The sequence below is a fragment of the Silene latifolia genome, chromosome 1, assembly GCF_048544455.1.
Source record: "Silene latifolia isolate original U9 population chromosome 1, ASM4854445v1, whole genome shotgun sequence".
NCBI lineage: Eukaryota > Viridiplantae > Streptophyta > Magnoliopsida > Caryophyllales > Caryophyllaceae > Silene > Silene latifolia.
Genome location: NC_133526.1, coordinates 58,284,311 through 58,303,678, shown reverse-complemented (window position 1 = coordinate 58,303,678; position 19,368 = coordinate 58,284,311). Strand labels below are relative to the sequence as shown.

Here is a 19,368-nt window from a genome sequence, read left to right as displayed (position 1 = left end):
GAAGCCAAGTCATTGTATGAGGAAATGTATGGAAATACATTCAATTTCATGCATGTATGGGATTTGGTGGGCAAGGCAGAAAAATGGAGTGAGGAAAATAGGAAAAATAAGGATATAAGTGGTCACTCATCTAAGAGAAACAAGACATCTGTAAGCGGGGAGTATACATCTTCCGATGGAGATGTTAGTGTCATAAAAGAGCGTAGTGAGATACGTCCTACAAGGAGGGATGCAACAAAGAAAGCACAAGCTAGAAATGGGGAAAGAGAAAATGAGCGAAAATGATTATAGTGAGACTATGTCAATGGCAAAAAATATAAAGGAAACAAGAGCAATGTCCGCAAGTCGTTTGGTAGATATAAAAGAACAAGAGATAGAAGAAAGACTCATATGTGCTGATGTTAGTAGAATGACACTCCTTCAAAGGAAACTTCATCAAAAGAAATTGGAGGAAATTGCTGCAAAACGCGGAATTAATATTGATGATTTCATAGAATAACTTTTAGAGTTAAGTTATTATTAATTATGTATTGTATTATTATGTTGCTTGAGTTTATTATATCATTATGTAATGTCTAATTATGTTAAATATGCTTTTCTTATTTTTTGCAGTATACATGTGCTACTCTCAATTATCATGTCTTGTCATATCAACATTTCTATTGCATTATTGTACAAAATGACAAAACATTTCAATTATTTTGCAAAAAGTAATTCAATCAAACTCCTTTAAATTCTGAAACAGATGTTTCAAATTTCTCATCCCATTTTCTCCCTTTCTCTCATAAATTTATCAAACTTAAATCAATTAAATCAAAATTATATATGTCGGATAATCTTTCCTTTGACGACATCTATAATGAGACGTTAAATTCATATGTGGAACCTAATGACACTATGAATATAGTATCAAATATAATGAGTGATATAGAGGAAGCAACATCATCCTCTAACAATAAAAGTAGAAAGAAAAGGTGTTATATAGAAAGAGGGTGTGAAGAAGGTCATGCTCGTATATGGAATGATTATTTCTCAAATGATCCTATTTATACAAATAATCAATTTCGTAGGAGGTTTATGATGCGTAAGGAGTTATTTCTTCGTATCGTAAATGCTCTTGAAAATCATGACTCTTATTTTGAAAACGATGTTGATGGCATTGGGAGAAATAAAATATCTTCAATTCAAAAATGGACGGCTGCCATTCATATGATTGCTTATGGGATAACAGGTGATGCTGTGGATGACTATGTACGTATAGCAGGAAATACTGCTATCCAATGTTTGAAAAAATTTAATGATTGCGTAATTGATGTATTTGGAGGTCAATATTTGAGAAAACCTACAAGAGATGACATCGAACGATTACTTCAGGTTGGAGAAAATCACTTTCCCGGTATGCTTGGTAGTATTGACTGCATGCATTGGCGATGGGAAAAATGCCCAACAGCTTGGCAGGGCATGTTCACTTCGGTGCACCAAGGTAAGCCGACTAGGATTCTTGAAGTTGTCGCCTCGTATGATTTATGGATTTGGCATGCGTATTTTGGAATTGCAAGTTCAAACAATGATATAAATGTATTAGACCGTTCTCCGATTTTTGATGAATTTCTCGAGGGTCGAGGTCCAAATGTCCAATTTACAGTAAATGGGTCACAATACAATATGAGATACTATCTTGGTGATGGTATCTATCCAGAGTGGCCTGTATTTGTAAAAACAATCCCACGAGCGCACATGTTATCCGAGAAAAGACAGTTATTTGCAAAACATCAAGAAAGTGCGAGAAAAGATGTTGAAAGAGCTTTTGGGGTGTTAAAAAAAAGGTTCGCAATTGTTGCTAACCCATCACGTTTCTGGAATAGAAGCGAAGTTGGAGATATAATTAAAACATGTATTATATTACACAATATGATAATCGAAGATGAGAGAGATGAAAATGATCTTTCCAGTGATTTTCAGTATGACGTCGCTCAAAATCAGGAAAAGGAGCCTGAAATTATAAATGGTATTCTTCCCAGTTATTACTCTCATCGTGAACAGTACTTTGAAAATCATCATTGAATTCGTAATCGAGCCCATCATCATCAACTTCAAGCTGACTTGGTTGAACACATATGGCATCGTTCAGGGGATATTTAATCATTTTATCTCGTATTTCTATTTATTTTGTTCAATTTTTTATTATGTGTTTATGTAATTTTCTTTCGTATCTTGGAATTTAGTTTGTAATATAATTTCTTTTATTTATATATCGGTAGTAAAAAAAAATATGTCAAAAGGTTTATTTAATATTTGATTTATTTAAGTGAAAAATATGTCATCATAAAATAAGTGAAGATAATGATGTAATGAAATATAAAAGTAAAATAAGTTGAGTGGAAAGTTGAGGTGGCAAAGTCTGAAATGAGTATGAGGATAAAGTGTATTTTTTAAGTGAGTCTGAGAGTGTCTAAGTCTACGTCTGAAGAATGAAAAGTTAGTGGAAAGCTGAGGTGACACAGTCTGAAGTCTGAAGATGAGTATGTGGATAAACTTAGTATTAACAATACATGTTCGCTCTGATACCACTGAAGGGTTCTGTAACGATTTTCAACAGATTTGAATTACAGAATTCCCAAGACTTCATGCATGTTAAGTATTAAGATTAAACAAAAGGGTGATTAGTAAACTTACTTGGATGCGGAAGAACTCCAATAAGATGCTAATAATAAGAAGTATATAAACCCAAATTGCAGTTGCTTGAATAATAGTATAATCTATGAGACCGTCTCACAATAACGCACCAAGTGTTGCGCCTCTACCGGTATCCACACAATATGAGCATGTATGCTAGTACAAATTTAAGGGCAATTTTCTTCCCTCTTTCTCCCTTGAGATTTTTGTCTTTTTGAAAAACTGATCATAAAACATCTCTCCTTATATCTCTATATATAGCGAGTTCAAGGAGAATTCTACACTATCTAGGATATGGAAAGTCTAATAGAATAATCTTTTATTATTCTTATTACCTTTATAATAATTAATCTATATTAATTATAATTGCCCAAAACTCATCTAGTGTGTGACCCTGTAGGACCGATTAATACTACCCGAATCCTAACTCATTTAGGACTCAGACTACAAGCGGCTCCTAGCAGAATATTGTAGCCACATAAAATTAATCGGTTATACAATATTCTGGACATATGGGCACACTAACGCTTTCATTAATCTCACAATTTGACAAAGTAATGAGGTTTAATTACTACTTTCTCGGTTGTGGATGGGTGAGGAATAAGGATGTAAGCTTCTCTTGCCATACCTATGGCACACTAAAGCTTCTCTTTTAAAATAATAGAAGTATAATGTAGACATCCGCTTAGAGACAACTTGTTTTTGAACACCTCTTATTCTTATTGGTTAGGGAAAAAGAAACAGCCTTTCTTTGATTTCAATAGTTGTCTAAGACCTTTTTTAAAAGTAAATAAAGGGGCTTATAAGAGGTATAACAACTTATTCATGGTATTCTTTAGATTTGTTAAATACTTCATTTTAGTATAAGGTTAGGAAGTTTATAATAAATAATCGGGATGAAGGGAGTATATCACAATATAATAAAATCGACTAAAGTCTAACTCTTGTGTAAATTGTTATCCAATATATATAACTCTGAGGAGAATTACAATTTCGGAATACGATGATCAAGCCATCCAATACACATATTCGTGGGGGAAGTAATATCATGGCTCATTAGTACTTTAATGCTCGGATCATCGTTCAAGAATGTCGATCATTATTCTAAAACTTCAACTATCTTAATACAACTTAGAATTTTATTAATTTTCTAGGGTAAACTATAAATAGCATCTTAATTATCCTAAAAGGCATAAATAGCAATTTATGCAAGCACGGCGAGTATCCCTTATATAAAACCGACAACAGTTAAGGAATGAAGCATTTGCGTGACTTTGTTGTGGATAATACTGAGTAAAATGAAAAATTGATACCTGCACTATTTATGATAGTGTACTTGCATTGGGACTATAGTACTATATATACTACTCAATATTAGAATCGGGCTAAGATTTTATGTGAAGTAATCCACTTAAATAATTAGGACATTACCAGTTAACACAAATTCGTTTGTTTAGTTTGCAAAGAATTCTCTTGCCATGATCAAATAACAACGAAATATGTAATATTGAGTTGAGTGGTTTAAACTGGATAACATAGCATTTTTATGGGCGGTGCAATGAGTACTTTTACACGAGTTAAAACTCTCTCCATTTCCTAAAAAGAAATGGAGAGTCCATTTCCTCTTAACAGTTCAGATTGCATCCTGGCAATATCAAACGGTTGTACATTTATGCATAGAAATAAAAGGTTAATAGTGTTCAAAGGGGTAAATATTATTAAATGGGTTTGTGAGAGTAAATGGAGAGAAAGAAATGGAGATCCACAGTGCAGTTACACTAACAAATACTACCTCATTTCAAAAAAAAATTAATCTTATATATATTAAACAAATGTATGAAACTTATTTAAATTGGGGAAGTAGTCTTTTAGTCGAGTCTTAGCTTCTGCATTTTTATGCAAGTTCGTATTTGAGAGAGGAAAAATAAAAGCATGCAAAAGCTCATAACTCATAAGTGGCCAGGGATAGTTAAAGCATCAAGTGTTCACTGTAAGTAGTTAAGAGCGTTTCTAGCGATTAGTCATACATAAGTGATTAATGCCTTTGTTTCTACTTATATTAGGACAATTTACTAAATTTCTTTTAAATCTTCATAAATCTACTTTTATTAGGAGAATTTTTTTATTAGCATAATTTTACTAAAAACCTTGGACTCTCTAATTTCGCTAGAAAAGTTCCTGTTATATATATATACTAGATTTAATGCCCGTGCGATGCACGGGCCTATTTGTAACGTTCTACCGTGTATATTGTCACAAATAACATTATACCTTCAGTGGTATAATAGTACCGTACAACCAACCTACATCTAATTGAGCTTATGTGTAATTTTATGTTTAAATAGGTGAGTTCAGAAACTTTATAATATAGCTCGGATTCTTTAAACAAAACTCGATAACTTTAAGTCTAATTAGCATGCTGGTAATAATAATAATAATCCCATTTTTCAAATTGGACACCCGAGTTTTGAGCCCTTATAAAGTCTTGGTCAAACATAAAAACCATATTAAATTGGCATGCATCAATTAACCTAATACCAAGAAATTAAATTAAGAACAATAGTTAATAGTTAAAATTAATAAGATTTATGTACCAAGAATAATGACTCTTATTAAATGACATTATTAGTACAATTGTAACCTCTCAAAATCACAAAATTAAAAATGCTATTTATAAATCACATATAAGAACTCTAAACTAAACACCCACATTATGTCTTTTATTTTTTTTATTTTTAAATGAGCGAATTATGTCGCGGGTAAGACTCGAATCTCCAATCTCACTGTTGAACTAAAAGAGCTATTACCACTTGACCTAACTCTTTTTCTTATTACCCACATATATGTGAGTATATAATTGTCTTAATTGATAGAACCGATTTTGAGTTAGAGAGTAAAAATATATAGATTGAAAAAGTTAGGGGTACCATTAATTAGTAAATCATAAAGCATCTATAATATTAAAGTGTTTAGTATTTAGGGGGAGAACCGTTGTTATTAACCCCTCCTTCCGATCCACAACTCAAATGTACACAAAAGTTATTTGTGTTGCATTAACATTATTAGGATTCTTATATTGCTTGAATACTTGGGAGTTGTTTCAGTGAACTCTAAGGGCTTGCTTGGGATGTGAGTAATTATTAAGGGAGTAATGAGAGCTAAAATAAGAAGAAATGGGAGGAGATTGATGGTTAGTGGTGGTTGTGGAGGGTGGAAAGAGGAGGTGGGGGAGGAATTATTACCTCTAGATGGAGGTAATTATTACTTGGAGGGGGAGGTGGGTAACAATTATTCCCGTAATGGAGGGAACTACACTATATTTCCCCATTTCTATCCATTTCTATCTCCAACCCCCATCCCTTCCCTCCATTTTTTAGTTCATTTTAGCTCTATTACTCCCTTAATCATTACTGACATCCCAAGCAAGCCCTAAAAGATAAAAGTTCATCACTTCGGTATCAAATTAAGCAAAATTATTTGAGATGTTGGGACGGATGCTACTTCAATCTAGCTAATTCAAGGCAATTATGTACTTCAGTGTTTCTATAAATAAGTCAACTCAGTTTCTTATATACTGCTTAAATTAATAAAGTATGCTTATCAATAGAGTTTTAACCATAATCAAATCTTAAGATATCTTTTTTCACTTATCTATTTATATCATCTATTCATCTCAGTCATATAACACTACTTATCTTAACATGGAGTAGTCCATAAAGTGAAAACTTAAATATCGCTCAAGATTATGTAAAACTATATTACCTATATTAGAGTTTTACGTAATACAGTACTTCTTATGAATGACTACCATATAGAATCATGTCATCATGGCAATGTTTGTTTGGAGTCTAGATGGTAATATATACTAATGAATGAAATACTTTAGATCAAAAGTCGAAACCATTTACTATATATCTTAAATTGCTATGCGCCGGCCTATGCCATACGATATCTCGATTAATCTCGATCAAAGTTAAGTTGACCATATAATTTGCAAATAAATCTGCCAACAAATTTAGTTACATAAAATAAACTAAAAATTAAGCAAAAACAGATAAATCTTCTTATATAAACAAACTTATTACAAATGTTAATGCAAATAGTACACTCATATTGCTGTATACAACTGTACGTTTTCCCTTCTAACAATATGTACGATGATTTTTCCTACACAAAAAAAGGGCAGTTTGTTAAGTACTCCGTACTTGATTAACTTAATTGTAATGCATAAAAATAATGGTTATCTTCTAGCAATAATTTGCTACAACAATTTTCTACAATTTGTTTACTGTAATTAAGTTAAGAAAACTAAATAAACGGATAAAAAAAACTGAATTTGTTACCTAATGGTATTATTGGCTTTTGTCAATTCATATCTATGTATCCTGCAAATAAACAAAATAGACGATTAGCTCTCAAATCTATAATTATTAACACAATAACCAATGACAACAATATTACATAAAATCAATCAATCAATGGCAATAATTCAAATCAATATTACGGAGTATTTATATAGGTTAGTTTGTGTTTCCATCCTAGTCCTAGTTAAATTTTGGTACCCCCTCAAACTCCTCTTCTCCTCGTTTTTTTTTTCTGGCCAAGTGACCAAGACCCAATAAGACTCAACTATCTTGATTTTAAATGTTAGTTACAGATTTCAATTATATCTTAATTGTATAGCTATTTATATATAATCTATTATATAAGTATTAGGTAGTTCGTTAAAGTTGGACTCTCTATAATCGCTCGAAAAAAGCTTCCTTTATTAATATAGATAGATACTAGATTTAATGCCCGTGCGATGCACGGGCCTAAGTGTAAGTTTCTATAGAATGAATATTTGAATGATATCTTTTGGGTAAACAACTTAGTGACAAACTTTCGTCCATCACAAATTCTCATTTAACACAGCTTGATAATGATCATTAATGATCTATGATTCATTGGTATATTACGGGTTATGCAATTATGCAAACTAACTGCTTCAATATTATGTTCTTATAACACTTTTTTATAAAATCTCCTATAGACTAAAAATCTATTGTAATCGGATAGTTTGTCGTATATAAACAATAGTTTTCTTGGATCAGTCGTAGAATATATATAATCCATTGTGTCATGAGTCTTGAAAAGGAAATAAGCTAAAACGGAAAATATAATTGAATGTCCTTTTGTGTTATTCGTACGTAATTACATGTCAAGCTTATGAGTGAATCAAATTTCAAATATCACACTTTCGATAAACAAATAATAGAGTGTTGGATAGAGAACTAAATATAATAGAGTTTGCATTTCGAGTAGCAGGGGAGGTAAATAAAATACTTTTGCTTAGAGTAGTAAATTCTACTTCTTTCGTCGTAATTATTTATTACCATTTTTATTATTTGCGAGGAGTATTTTAATCAAATAAAACAAAAAATTGGAACAGGAGTACTTCATAATAAAATAGTTTTGTATTTTAAGTAGGGTATGGAGTTGAGGTTTTTAAACTGTAATAAAATGTATGCACGCTGTATTGCTAACAACTATAACACCGTATTTGCCAACAACTATAACACCGTATCTGGCATACATGTAACACATACGTATAACGTACTAAATTTAAACTCTTCAATATCTTTTGAAAACTTTTAGCTTCCATCTCTAACACAATTCATAAGAGGAAATAAATAAATTTAGTGGGTCCCTCAGCCATTATGTGAGAGGTCTCTCAATAACGCTATTGAGAGACCGTCTCTCTGGAGTACTCTGTTCCAATTCATTTTGTGCCAACACAGAAATTTGTTATTGTATTTATAAATGCAATTAGGATCCTCTATATTTCCTCTCTCCATTTTTCTCAAAAACCCATTTAATATTATTATCCCCTCTATACTCTATTAACCTCATATTTTTATGCATAAAACGTAAACCGTTCGATGTTGATAGAATACAATCTCGCCCGTGGAAAGGAAATGGCATCTTCATTTCTTTTGAGAAAAGAGAGGATTTTGACTCTTACAAATGTAGTCTGAACGTGATATGGAACCTAGAAAGAACCCTATTTCAAATTTGTACCTACAAAAAAACCAGATTACATGCACATTATTCATGAACATAGTATATATATAGCCTTGAAATAATAATGTGATAATAAAGACTATTTTATTTGTACGCTAGCTAAGAAAAGAAAAAATCAATCTCAAATGCTGATTAACTACTACAAATTCAAGCAAATATATATGACACTCTTTAGAAAAGGGTTGAACACGAAACCGTCTTCCAATGTGCATATAGTTTTGGTGCCCTTCCTGATTAAATATTCAACACGATTAATAAAAGATTAGAGAACCCTTCGTCTAAACTGGTTTCTTAGATGAAAATAAAGAGAACGGTTTACAAACTTGTTTGTAATATATGTTTCGAAAACATGTCTTTAAATTACGTAGTAGGGTATACTTTAGATACCGACTTCAATTATGCTTCATCAATATCTTTAATAAGATGAATGCACATCCCTTCATCTAACCAAAAGAACGAAAAAGATACTTGGAGTTACATATTACTCTTCTACATACCATTCGAAATCATGATATTATGGAAACACAATTACAAAACGCTATGAATATCACAAATTATAGTATAGCTAGACAGTCTTACACAATAACTACTGTATAAATATATTCAAAAATCTACCTTGAAATAACACGACATATACCGAGGGTTGTAAATATGATGAATCCAACATACTTTAGTAGAGTCCGTTTCAAATCCAAAGCGTGCAAAACACCTGCGTAAGAAAACAACAAAAAGTTAAATTTGTGATAAATAGTATTATAGAACAGACAATTATGTTTTATAGGATACTCCGTACTAATTTAAAGAAGTCAATCACACGATGAATAATGCATAATAACATAGAAAAGAAACTACAAAAGTGAAAGAAAAAGACAAATATGACACATACAGCAAAGCATGAAATAAATTCTCTTTAATAGTGATGCAATGTAGAACACAAATACAACTCAAACACTATTAACAATCAATATATACTTGGCAGTTTTAGTGGATTGTGGATTTTAATTGTAGTCAAATTCATTAATCGGTATATGGTATATGCTCTGCTTGATTAACTTTAATTTCATTGACACACAAACACTCCTCACTTTAATAAGCACACAATTATTTTAGAGGTCTTTAATGTATTATACGGATTTTATATATTTATATTTAACAGTATTTATTTTATTTAAGTGTTTCATCAAAATTGGACTCTCTGTAATCGCTCGAAAAAAGCTTCCTTTATTAATATAGATATATATATATATATATATATATATACATACATATATATATATATATATGTATATATATATACATATATATATATGTATATATATATATATTTAGAGGCCGAATCCGGTGAGGCCGTTAATTATGGCGAGGCGGCCGGACTCACCAAATTCCTTCATTAATCCTTCATTTATGGACTAACTTTGTATTGGCCTGAAAATTAAGGGGTCATTCCAAATCTTTTCATTTAGCCCAAAATACTTTCTCTCACTAAAATATTAAATCATACAATAGCCCAATTACACACTCTCTCTCTAAAATATACAAACAAAATTATTTTCCTGAAAATTCTTCAACAAGCAACCTCTCGTACGTTCAACGGAAATTCTTCAGCAAAGCTCATCAATTTGTTTATCGATTGTTCGTGGATTTCATCAAAACAACATTCAACAACGTTGATTCAAGTAATTTCAGAAGAAAAATCGATTAATTTCCAGGTAATTTCATAATTTTGATGAAAATTGATAAATTCATACAATTATGTCAATTCACTCATAAATTCATGATATCAGGTTCGAATTTGATCAAATTGAACAATTTTGTAAATAGAACGTTCGAATTTGACCAATATTTTGAGCGATTTCCTTTTTCTCGCGATTTCGTACTACTTACTAAATTGTTTTTGACGATTTTGCAGCTCTAATTGCTATGGAGATTGTAGATATCACAATGACTGATGATAACAGTGTTATTGAATCAGGTATATCATTTTTTATGTAATTTTTATAAAATCAGGTATTTCATTTTTTTTGCAAGGTTTAGTTTATGAATTGAGTTGAATTTGTGAATCTTACGACCTAATTGAGTGACTGTAAGAGTTGGTTGAATTGTTACTGTAAAGAGTTTATGAATTGAGTGGATTTTGCTGTTTGGTGAATCTCAGACCTTATTTTCTGAATCTCAGACCTAGTTTAGTGAATCTTAGAGCTTGTTTTATGAAACTTGGTCATCATAAGTTGTTAGAATCACCTTTGCTGCTCTTTTACTTATTTTGTGAATCTTAGACCTTATTTTGTGAATCTCAGACCTTACTTAGTGAATCTTAGCAAATGATGATAGTGTGATAATTAAATAAAACTTAAAAATCTTCACCAAAATTTTTTTAAATTATTTGAACTAATAATCTGATACTTTATTTAGTGAATCTCGGACTTTATTTGGTGAATCTCAGCCTTTATTTAGTGAATCTTGGGCCTTATTTTGTGAATCTCTGTTGTTAAACGTTACTGATGCAATCTGAACCAAAAAGTGAACTTGTGAATCTCAGTCCTTGTATTTGTGAATCCTAGAGCTCTTTTTGTGAACCCTTTAGAGGAATGACCTATTCTGCTCTCTTCCTTGCTCATATAATATCTTCAGACTTTATTTGTGAATCACATACCTTATTTAGTGAATCTTAAACCTTGTTTTATGAATGTGAGATGTGACTTTGTGAACCTTTTATCTTCTTAGGTATTGATTCAAATGTCAACAACAACTCACAGTGTAGTGTGACGCCTCGTGTCGGTTGTGGTGAGGTTCCTTGCTCTAATGTTGGTTCTCGTCAGGATGGTGAGGGTTCTACTGCTGTCTTAACAACCCCTACAATGCCAACTATTTCCACACCTACTACTTTGGTAACTTACACACCGGGTGACACTGAGCAATGGATAAGTAGGATTGAAGAGAAGTTTACACCCGTGCTTGGCAAAACATTTGTGGACTTAGAGTCAGCAATGTTGTTCTATAAAATTTATGCTATTGCTTGTGGGTTTGAAGCAAGGAAGTCTTCAACTAAGAGGTTTAAAGATGGTATTATTCGAACAAAATGCATGGTTTGTCATCGTCAAGGTTTTAATAACAGGAAAAATCGTCCTCCCAAAGCTGATGCAAAAACAACAACTGTTGAAACTGCTGACAAAACAAAAGCTGGTGCAATAAGTGCAAATAGAAAAAACAAAAACTGCTAAAACCAGTACGAAAAAGGGTGGAGTTGCAGGTGCAGGTGAAGCTGAGAGTTCCAATAAGCAAAGTGGTACAAGAATAACTAAAATTAAAAGGTGGGGATGTGAAGCAATGATAAAATTCATGTTCCATGAAAAGATGTACAAGATTGAACAATTCCGTGAGGGTCACAATCACCCAGTGACGCCTGTCAAAAATAGAGAATTTGAGAAACTTGCTCTTAATATAAATCAACTGAACAAATATCATAAGAAATTGATTATCCAAAATTCGAGATTGAATGTCGGGGCTAGTTTAACATACAAATTATGCAAGGAACAAGCTGATACCCGTCGTTGTGAGTACCAAAAATAAATTTATAATTCCAACTACTACTAATGACAGTGGCAGTCGGGTCGAACCACATGGAGGCGAATGTAATCAATAGTTGTCTGATATTTAGTCTAAGGTAACAAGTGTGGGGGTTGATTTAATTTGGTCTATAGCTAATAGCAATGAAAGATAATAAACTAAATAAACGGATAGAACAGATAAAAGAAGGGGGTACTAGGATGGTCGGTTCACTATAGTTTCGGCGGCAGCGTACTAAGCAGGTCTAAATCGAACACATGAGGCGGGAAAACAAGAGGTCCTCTCGGTCCACTCTTAACATATAGCATCTTTCGATCTCGCTATAAGTCCCTAATATCACTAATACTGACTCTCGTCCTGAGAAGTGACTAAAAATCTAAACTTTACCTATCTTTCGATCTCAGCATAGTTTAGTCATTTTAATTGGTGATCTAACAACTGCCCCTATCTCTCGATCTAATGGGTCAGTCAAATCTTAAACATTCAACTAGTCGTGTGCACTCGATTCGTCGAATAAAGAATTAAAACAATTAAAACGAAGGTAAAACCTCACGTGGCCAGTCGATCGACCAGGTATGGCGGTCGATCGACTGACACGCGATTTCAGTCCATGTTAATTCTACGCCGCCTAATCTATAGTTCCCCTACATCCTAGCACAAGCAATTTAGCTATTCATACTGAAATTAAAGGCAACAATAAAATTTGCTAAATAAACTACAGAATTCATGATTAATACGGAGAAATAAACAATTAACATAAGACGGCAATTCGGCTTTGGGGAAACTGATCTAGCAATTCTACAACTACGAATGAATGCAAAATAACTGAATAAAACCAGAGAATACCGTGTGAATTGCGAAGGAAAAGAACAAAGTCGAATGCCAAAGTGAATTGTATTTAATACCGAAATAATCCTTGAACCCTAATTAATATTCTAAAAACTGATGAAACTCAATGTAAAACTTGATAATTTTCTGAATGTTCTAGGTTACGTTATATAGAAAATATACGTAACACTTATTATCAAAACCTAAACACAATGGGCTTGCCTTTCCTCGATCTTCTTATTTACGTCTGATTAGCGTCTTGGTCGATCGACTGCTGGGACCGGTCGATCGATCGCTTGCTCTTGATGTCTGATAGCTTCGTAGTCGTGGGTTGGTCGATCGACTAAGGGGGCCAGTCGATCGACTGCTTTAGCTGGTAATCCGCTTTTAACTTCTCGTGGATTTGTCTTTTGGGCCTTGGAATGCGCACCAAGCTCGTTCCTTGAGTAAGTACTTCACGTCAAATGCTATGCAAGATACTCGGGGACGGATTTAGCTTGATTTCCGCTGAATTCTTCACATTTCTGCAATAATGTACAAAAACACGAAAGTAGACGGAAATAGGGAGAATAGTAGCATAAACTACTAAAATGAGCTCTAAAATGCGTGTAAAATGAGGCATAAAACATCATATAAATGACACGCATCAAACTTCCCCAAACCAAACCCTTGCTTGTCCCCAAGCAAGAACTAGACTCGATCTAATGACCTAATGGAACGGGTTCAATCTCAGAGCGAATTGCAAACTGTAAAGCCTAAACCATTTTAATGCAACAACCAACAATCAATTTAGCGTATGAATCATGCAAACGAATTATAAGGTCGTTAAGAACTGCTGAACTGTCAACCATAGAGACTTATCAAATTGGACTCTCACGGGTCGCTCATATCACACATAAGCACAGGTGAATATATAAGAGGATAAAAAGAATTCATTTTGTAGAGACTCTCACCTAACTACGACCTATAAGAACATGCCTGCAGTATAATATGAAAGTAATCTCTATGACCGTACATATGCATTCCAACCAACAAATGACCATGACACATGCCGAGGTATATATGGGATATGTGAGGTATGGGTAAGAAGAGGCAATACATTTATGGGAAAGTGGAGGTACAGGTGATCAAGCTAGTACCAAAACGGAACCATGTGGCAACATCCTTCTTCTTGCTCAAAATTCAATCGATACGGTGCTATAGCAAGCACAAAACTCACAACCTCCTGTATAACAGTAATCAACCAACTCCCCATAAGATACTAATGCAACATGGGAGCAAAAATCGCCATAAGATAAGGATTTTGAATTATGCGAATTGATTTTCTTTTTCGGACCCCAGTCGATCGACCAGAATTGGCAGTCGATCGACCGTAATGAACAGTACATAACTCTTTTCTTTTTTTTTTTCTTTTTCGAATCATTTTTTTATATCTTTTTTTTTTCTTTTCTATTTCTTTCTTTCGTTCTTTTCATTTTCCCAACAACATCTCGATCGAGCCAATACCACCAAAAACGAAGTAACAATCCCAAAAACGTAAACTACTAGCTTGACAAGGGCAGGCTAAATGTAGGATGTAGTAAACGGGACAAAAGGCTATTTTTGGCAGTGTGAAGCTTATGGGCAAAACGAATAAAGGGAAACCTCTACCACATGTGTCAACAAACCACAAACCGAATGCATACAGGTATTAAGAAGATTAAGTTCATATTTATGCAAATTTATGTAACATGTCTCATAAGGAGTACTACTCACAATCCTAGATAAACTGGTCATGAATGACACCAGTTATAAGCTCTAAAACTCAGAAATATGATGTAGTTTGCCAAAAATCTAAGTCAAGTCTCAAGCTCAGCAAATAATTTAACGAAAACTCGTAGATTATGCATATGATTCTACTAATAACATGTTAATTTGCAAGGCTTAGGCGTAAACAAATGCAAATGCAATGTCATCATGGAAATACTACCGTTCCGACTCAACCTATATGCTAAAATAAACGTGCATTTTTGTTTGAATTTTTGAAATTTTTTCAAATTTTTTTGGATTTTCTGTATATATAAGAGAAATGAAATAACAAATGCAAACTGAAGTGCAATAAACGTGAAACAGAAATGCAATAAAATATGTGAATGCAATGCAAAACCCTTTCCCAAACCAAATCACACAATGTCCCCATTGTACAAAATCATGTAATGAAAGAAAAGAGAAACGGGAATTTGCGTAAAATGAAAACGACATGAAGTGGAAATCGGGAACTCACAAGACTTGAAGCGCAGCAAAGGAAACCTCCCCAAACCAGCGTAAGCTAGGAGGTTTAAGTAGCCAGCAGTGCTACCAATAAGTACCTGAAAGACAAACAAATACCACGCATAAAATCGAGAAAGCAATAAAGAAGCGATATTTTGTGCATAATTGAGAAAAATAGAAGAAATAAATAATGATGGAAAATAATGGTGGAGTAGAAAACTCCCTCGATTCCGCAAATCGACCAAACACAGCAGGGGAGAGGTCGTGAATAAGTACAGCAGTGCAGGGCGGTCGATCGACCACATCACTCAGTCGATCGACCAAGGTGAAAGGAACAGTAGCTCCTGGAAACTGCAGACCAGTCGATCGACCACATAGCCCGATCGATCGATCAAAAAATCTTCTTTGTAACTTCTGATTTCTTCGTATTTGCTCAATTACTTGAGCTAATGAGGTCTAAAAACCTGCAATTGCACAATAATACGCGCCCAAAAAAATTGCGCAAAACCCAAAGTAACCATCTAAAGAGTTTAAAATCCTAAGCAAACGTAAACGGCGAAGTTTCGCGCACAAAAAACAATAAATAAAAAGTTTCAACGAAAGCAAATAAAATGTAAATGTTTTAAATAAGTCTCAATCAACTAATAGTTGATCAAGAACGGCCACGGAATGGCCCACTTGACTGGCTTCTGGCTACAAGAAGTAGCCTCAATAGTGCTCATCTTCTCGTTTTGCACTCTCACTTCCATCGCCGCAAGACTCAACGGGTCAACATGTCGGACGTCATCCCAAGCAATCACCTCTTCGGACTCGTCGGAATCCAGATCAGACTCCGTTGCTTTGACCGGCTCGTCATCAACTTCCTCATCAGTGCCATAGCTAAGGTAACCAAGACCGCCTCGTGAAATGATTGGCTCCTTCACAGCTGGAGCAACATGCGTCTCTTTCTTCCCCAAACCAGCTCCTGCAATATCAGAAATAGACAAATCTTCCTCCAATTTGCTCCCAATCTGGGGCGGAGGGGTTACGACAGGAATAGGAATAGAGACATGCATATCAGGAAGCACAAAGTAGGATTTCTTTTCAGAAACCGTATTGCAAGTCACAGGCCACATGGGGTCTTTCTTCTTAGCAGGTTGGGCAAAAACAATGGAATGCTTCCCTACTTTGAAGGTCAAGGTTCCTGAGCCTACATCTATGATCGCACAAAAAGCAGTGTGCAGAAATGGTCTACCTAGTATGATAGGAATATGGGCATCCTCAGGCATATCAAGTATAACGAAGTCTACAGGGAAGAAGAACTTTCCTATTTGCACGGGAATGTCTTCTAAGACTCCTATAGGCTGGACCGCAGATCGGTCAGCCATCTGTACTGTCATGTCGGTCACTGCGAACCTAGTTAATTTGAGCTTTCTAGCAAGACTCAAGGGCATTACACTTATACTGGCTCCTAAGTCACATAATGCCTTCTCAATAGAAAAGGTACCAATGCTACAAGGAACGGAGAAGCTACCTGGGTCTTCTAGCTTATGGGGTGCAGTGTGGGTTAGATAAGAACATGACTCTTTAGTAAGTGCGACAGTATGCACAGTTTCAAGTGACCGCTTTTTAGATAAAAGTTGTTTCATGAATTTAGTATAAGCAGGCACTTGGTTTACTAACTCGAGGAAAGGAACTTGTACATTCAAGCTACGAATAACTTTTTCAAATTTATTGAAAGATACCTGTTTCTTCGTCGGCACTAATCTTTCTGGATATGGGGCTGTAAGAAGTAACTTAGCCCTCTCCTCTAAATTTCGCATGCCGGCATCCGTGGACTTAGGCTGAAAGTCCACCACCTTCTCCTTGTTGAAGCGTGAGCCCTCTTCAGACCGTCTCAAATGTGAGCCATTGACCGACATTGGGTCGAACTTCGGAACCGGGACTGACCCATCAGCACTCGGGTCTTGCCCTAATATTTTCGGGACTGTCGTACCCCGAAACAAATGATCCCTCAAGTTGTCGGGCATTGGAGGACGAAAAGGCTCACTATCAGCAGCGTCCTCAGTCGATCGACCATGTTGCTCAGTCGATCGACTGAGTTCTACAGTTCCAGAAGCTGTTTCTTTGTGCGCTTCAGTCGATCGACCGGGTATGTCAGTCGATTGACTGATATACCTGGTAGACGCCTTTTTCTTTCCTTTGTTCGTTCCAGCTTTGTTTTGACTCGGTTCCGGCTTATCTTTTTCAGGGGCATCCTCAATCATAGCAGGCCCTCCCAGGGTAGACCCGCTCCTTAAAGTGATGGCACTAAGGGTCTCCTTTTTGTCAGTTTGAGTCGGTAAGTGTCCTGGAGCTCGAGTGGTATTCTTGCTAGCCAATTGAGTAATTTGGCTCTCTAGCAGTTTCATCCCGGCCTCTCTAGCTTGGGACTCCTTTTGCAACATATTCTTCAACTCAGCAAACACAGAATTTTGGGATTGTTGTTGCTGTGGCACATAGGGAGGCTTTTGAAACTGTTGTTGCTTATGAGGAGGCACATAAGTCTGCTGCTGCTACTGCTGTGGAGGTTGAGTCGGATTCAGGACATTCTGGCTACTCCACCTCAATTTGGGATGGACATTCGGCTCATAGTACGTGTTTGTCTGCCTGTAATGTTGAAAGGCAACACAAGACTCGAAGGGACTAGGACAATTTTCTGAAACATGTCCCTCAGCTCCACATCTTCTACAGACGAAAGGACCGTCTAAAACAGCATTCACATGATACATCCCTCCTTTTGAAGCTCCTCCCAACTTGTATTTGTCAAACCTCGCCGTGAGAGCCTCTAATGCAGCTACAGAAGGGGATTCAGCACTCCTCCTCTGATTGCCTCTCGAATTCCCATATTCAGCTTTATGGGTGGCTAAGTCATCAATGATCTTCCACCCCTTAGTCTCTCCCATATTCTCAAAGAAATCGGCCATTGGTCGCAAAGATCCAAAATAGCCCTCTGATCGTCATACAGCCCGTTATAGAACTGATTGCAAAGACTCCATTTTTCGAACCCATGGTGCGGAATGGTTCGCACCAGCTTCTTGAAACGGACCCATGCTTCATGAAAGTTCTCATCAGGTCCCTGTTTAAAGCTCGTGATCTGAGCTCTAATGGCATTCGTTTTCGAGGCAGAGAAATATTTCTTGTAGAATGCCAAGGCCAATGAACTCCAATCGGTGATCCCATGAGCAGCTCGATCCAGGTCTCTATACCATTCCCTTGCAGCATCACGAAGGGAGAAAATAAACATGGTCTCCTTTATCTGGTCCTGGGTCACACCGGTCGGTGGGGGTATAGAGCAACAATAATCGATAAATATCTCCATATGCTTGGCTGCATCTTCATTTGCAGCACCCCCGAACTGGTTCCTCTCAACTAAGTTGATATAGGAAGGCTTCGGTTCGAATTTTCTATCGGCTCCAGGTAATTCGAACCCCTTGTATAGATTTATAGCCGTCGGCTCAGAATGACTTGCTATAGTTGCTTCTTCAGCCATGGCTGGAATTTCCGGAGATGTGACTGTCTCAGCTGAAGAAGTAGAAGCAGGAGATGTAGGTGGATCCTCTTCGAACAGCTCGTTCTCGTAGTAACTAGACAGAGTACTCAGCTCTTCCTCTGTCGGCAATACCCTTGATGATCGTCTCAACTCACGCAAGGATTTCTCAATCTCAGGATTGAACGGTACTAGTTCACCACCCTGTGACCTGCGCATAAGAAGAAACTACAAAAAGAATATAAGAAAAGTTTAAGGAACGGATGTCCCTTAAACTAAGAAAGACTAAATAAAAAAAACAACTAAAAATTAGAACAATTGCCTCCCCGGCAACGGCGCTAAAATTTGATACCCGTCGTTCTGAGTACCAAAAATAAATTTATAATTCCAACTACTACTAATGACAGTGGCAGTCGGGTCGAACCACAGGGAGGCGAATGTAATCAATAGTTATCTGATATTTAGTCTAAGGTAAC

General features: G+C 35.3%; 1 protein-coding gene and 1 non-coding gene across 2 annotated transcripts; both read left to right on the top strand.

Moving 5' to 3' along the window:
* The first annotated feature begins 825 nt into the window (after positions 1–825).
* On the top strand, positions 826–2,064 carry LOC141647587 (uncharacterized). Its single transcript, XM_074455838.1, has one exon. The coding sequence runs from the start codon at positions 826–828 to the stop codon at positions 2,062–2,064; it is 1,239 nt and encodes a 412-aa protein (XP_074311939.1).
* A 16,343-nt stretch (positions 2,065–18,407) lies between these two features.
* On the top strand, positions 18,408–18,514 carry LOC141620843 (small nucleolar RNA R71). Its single transcript, XR_012532050.1, has one exon. It is a non-coding gene; the product is annotated as a small nucleolar RNA R71 (small nucleolar RNA).
* The last annotated feature ends 854 nt before the right edge of the window (positions 18,515–19,368 follow it).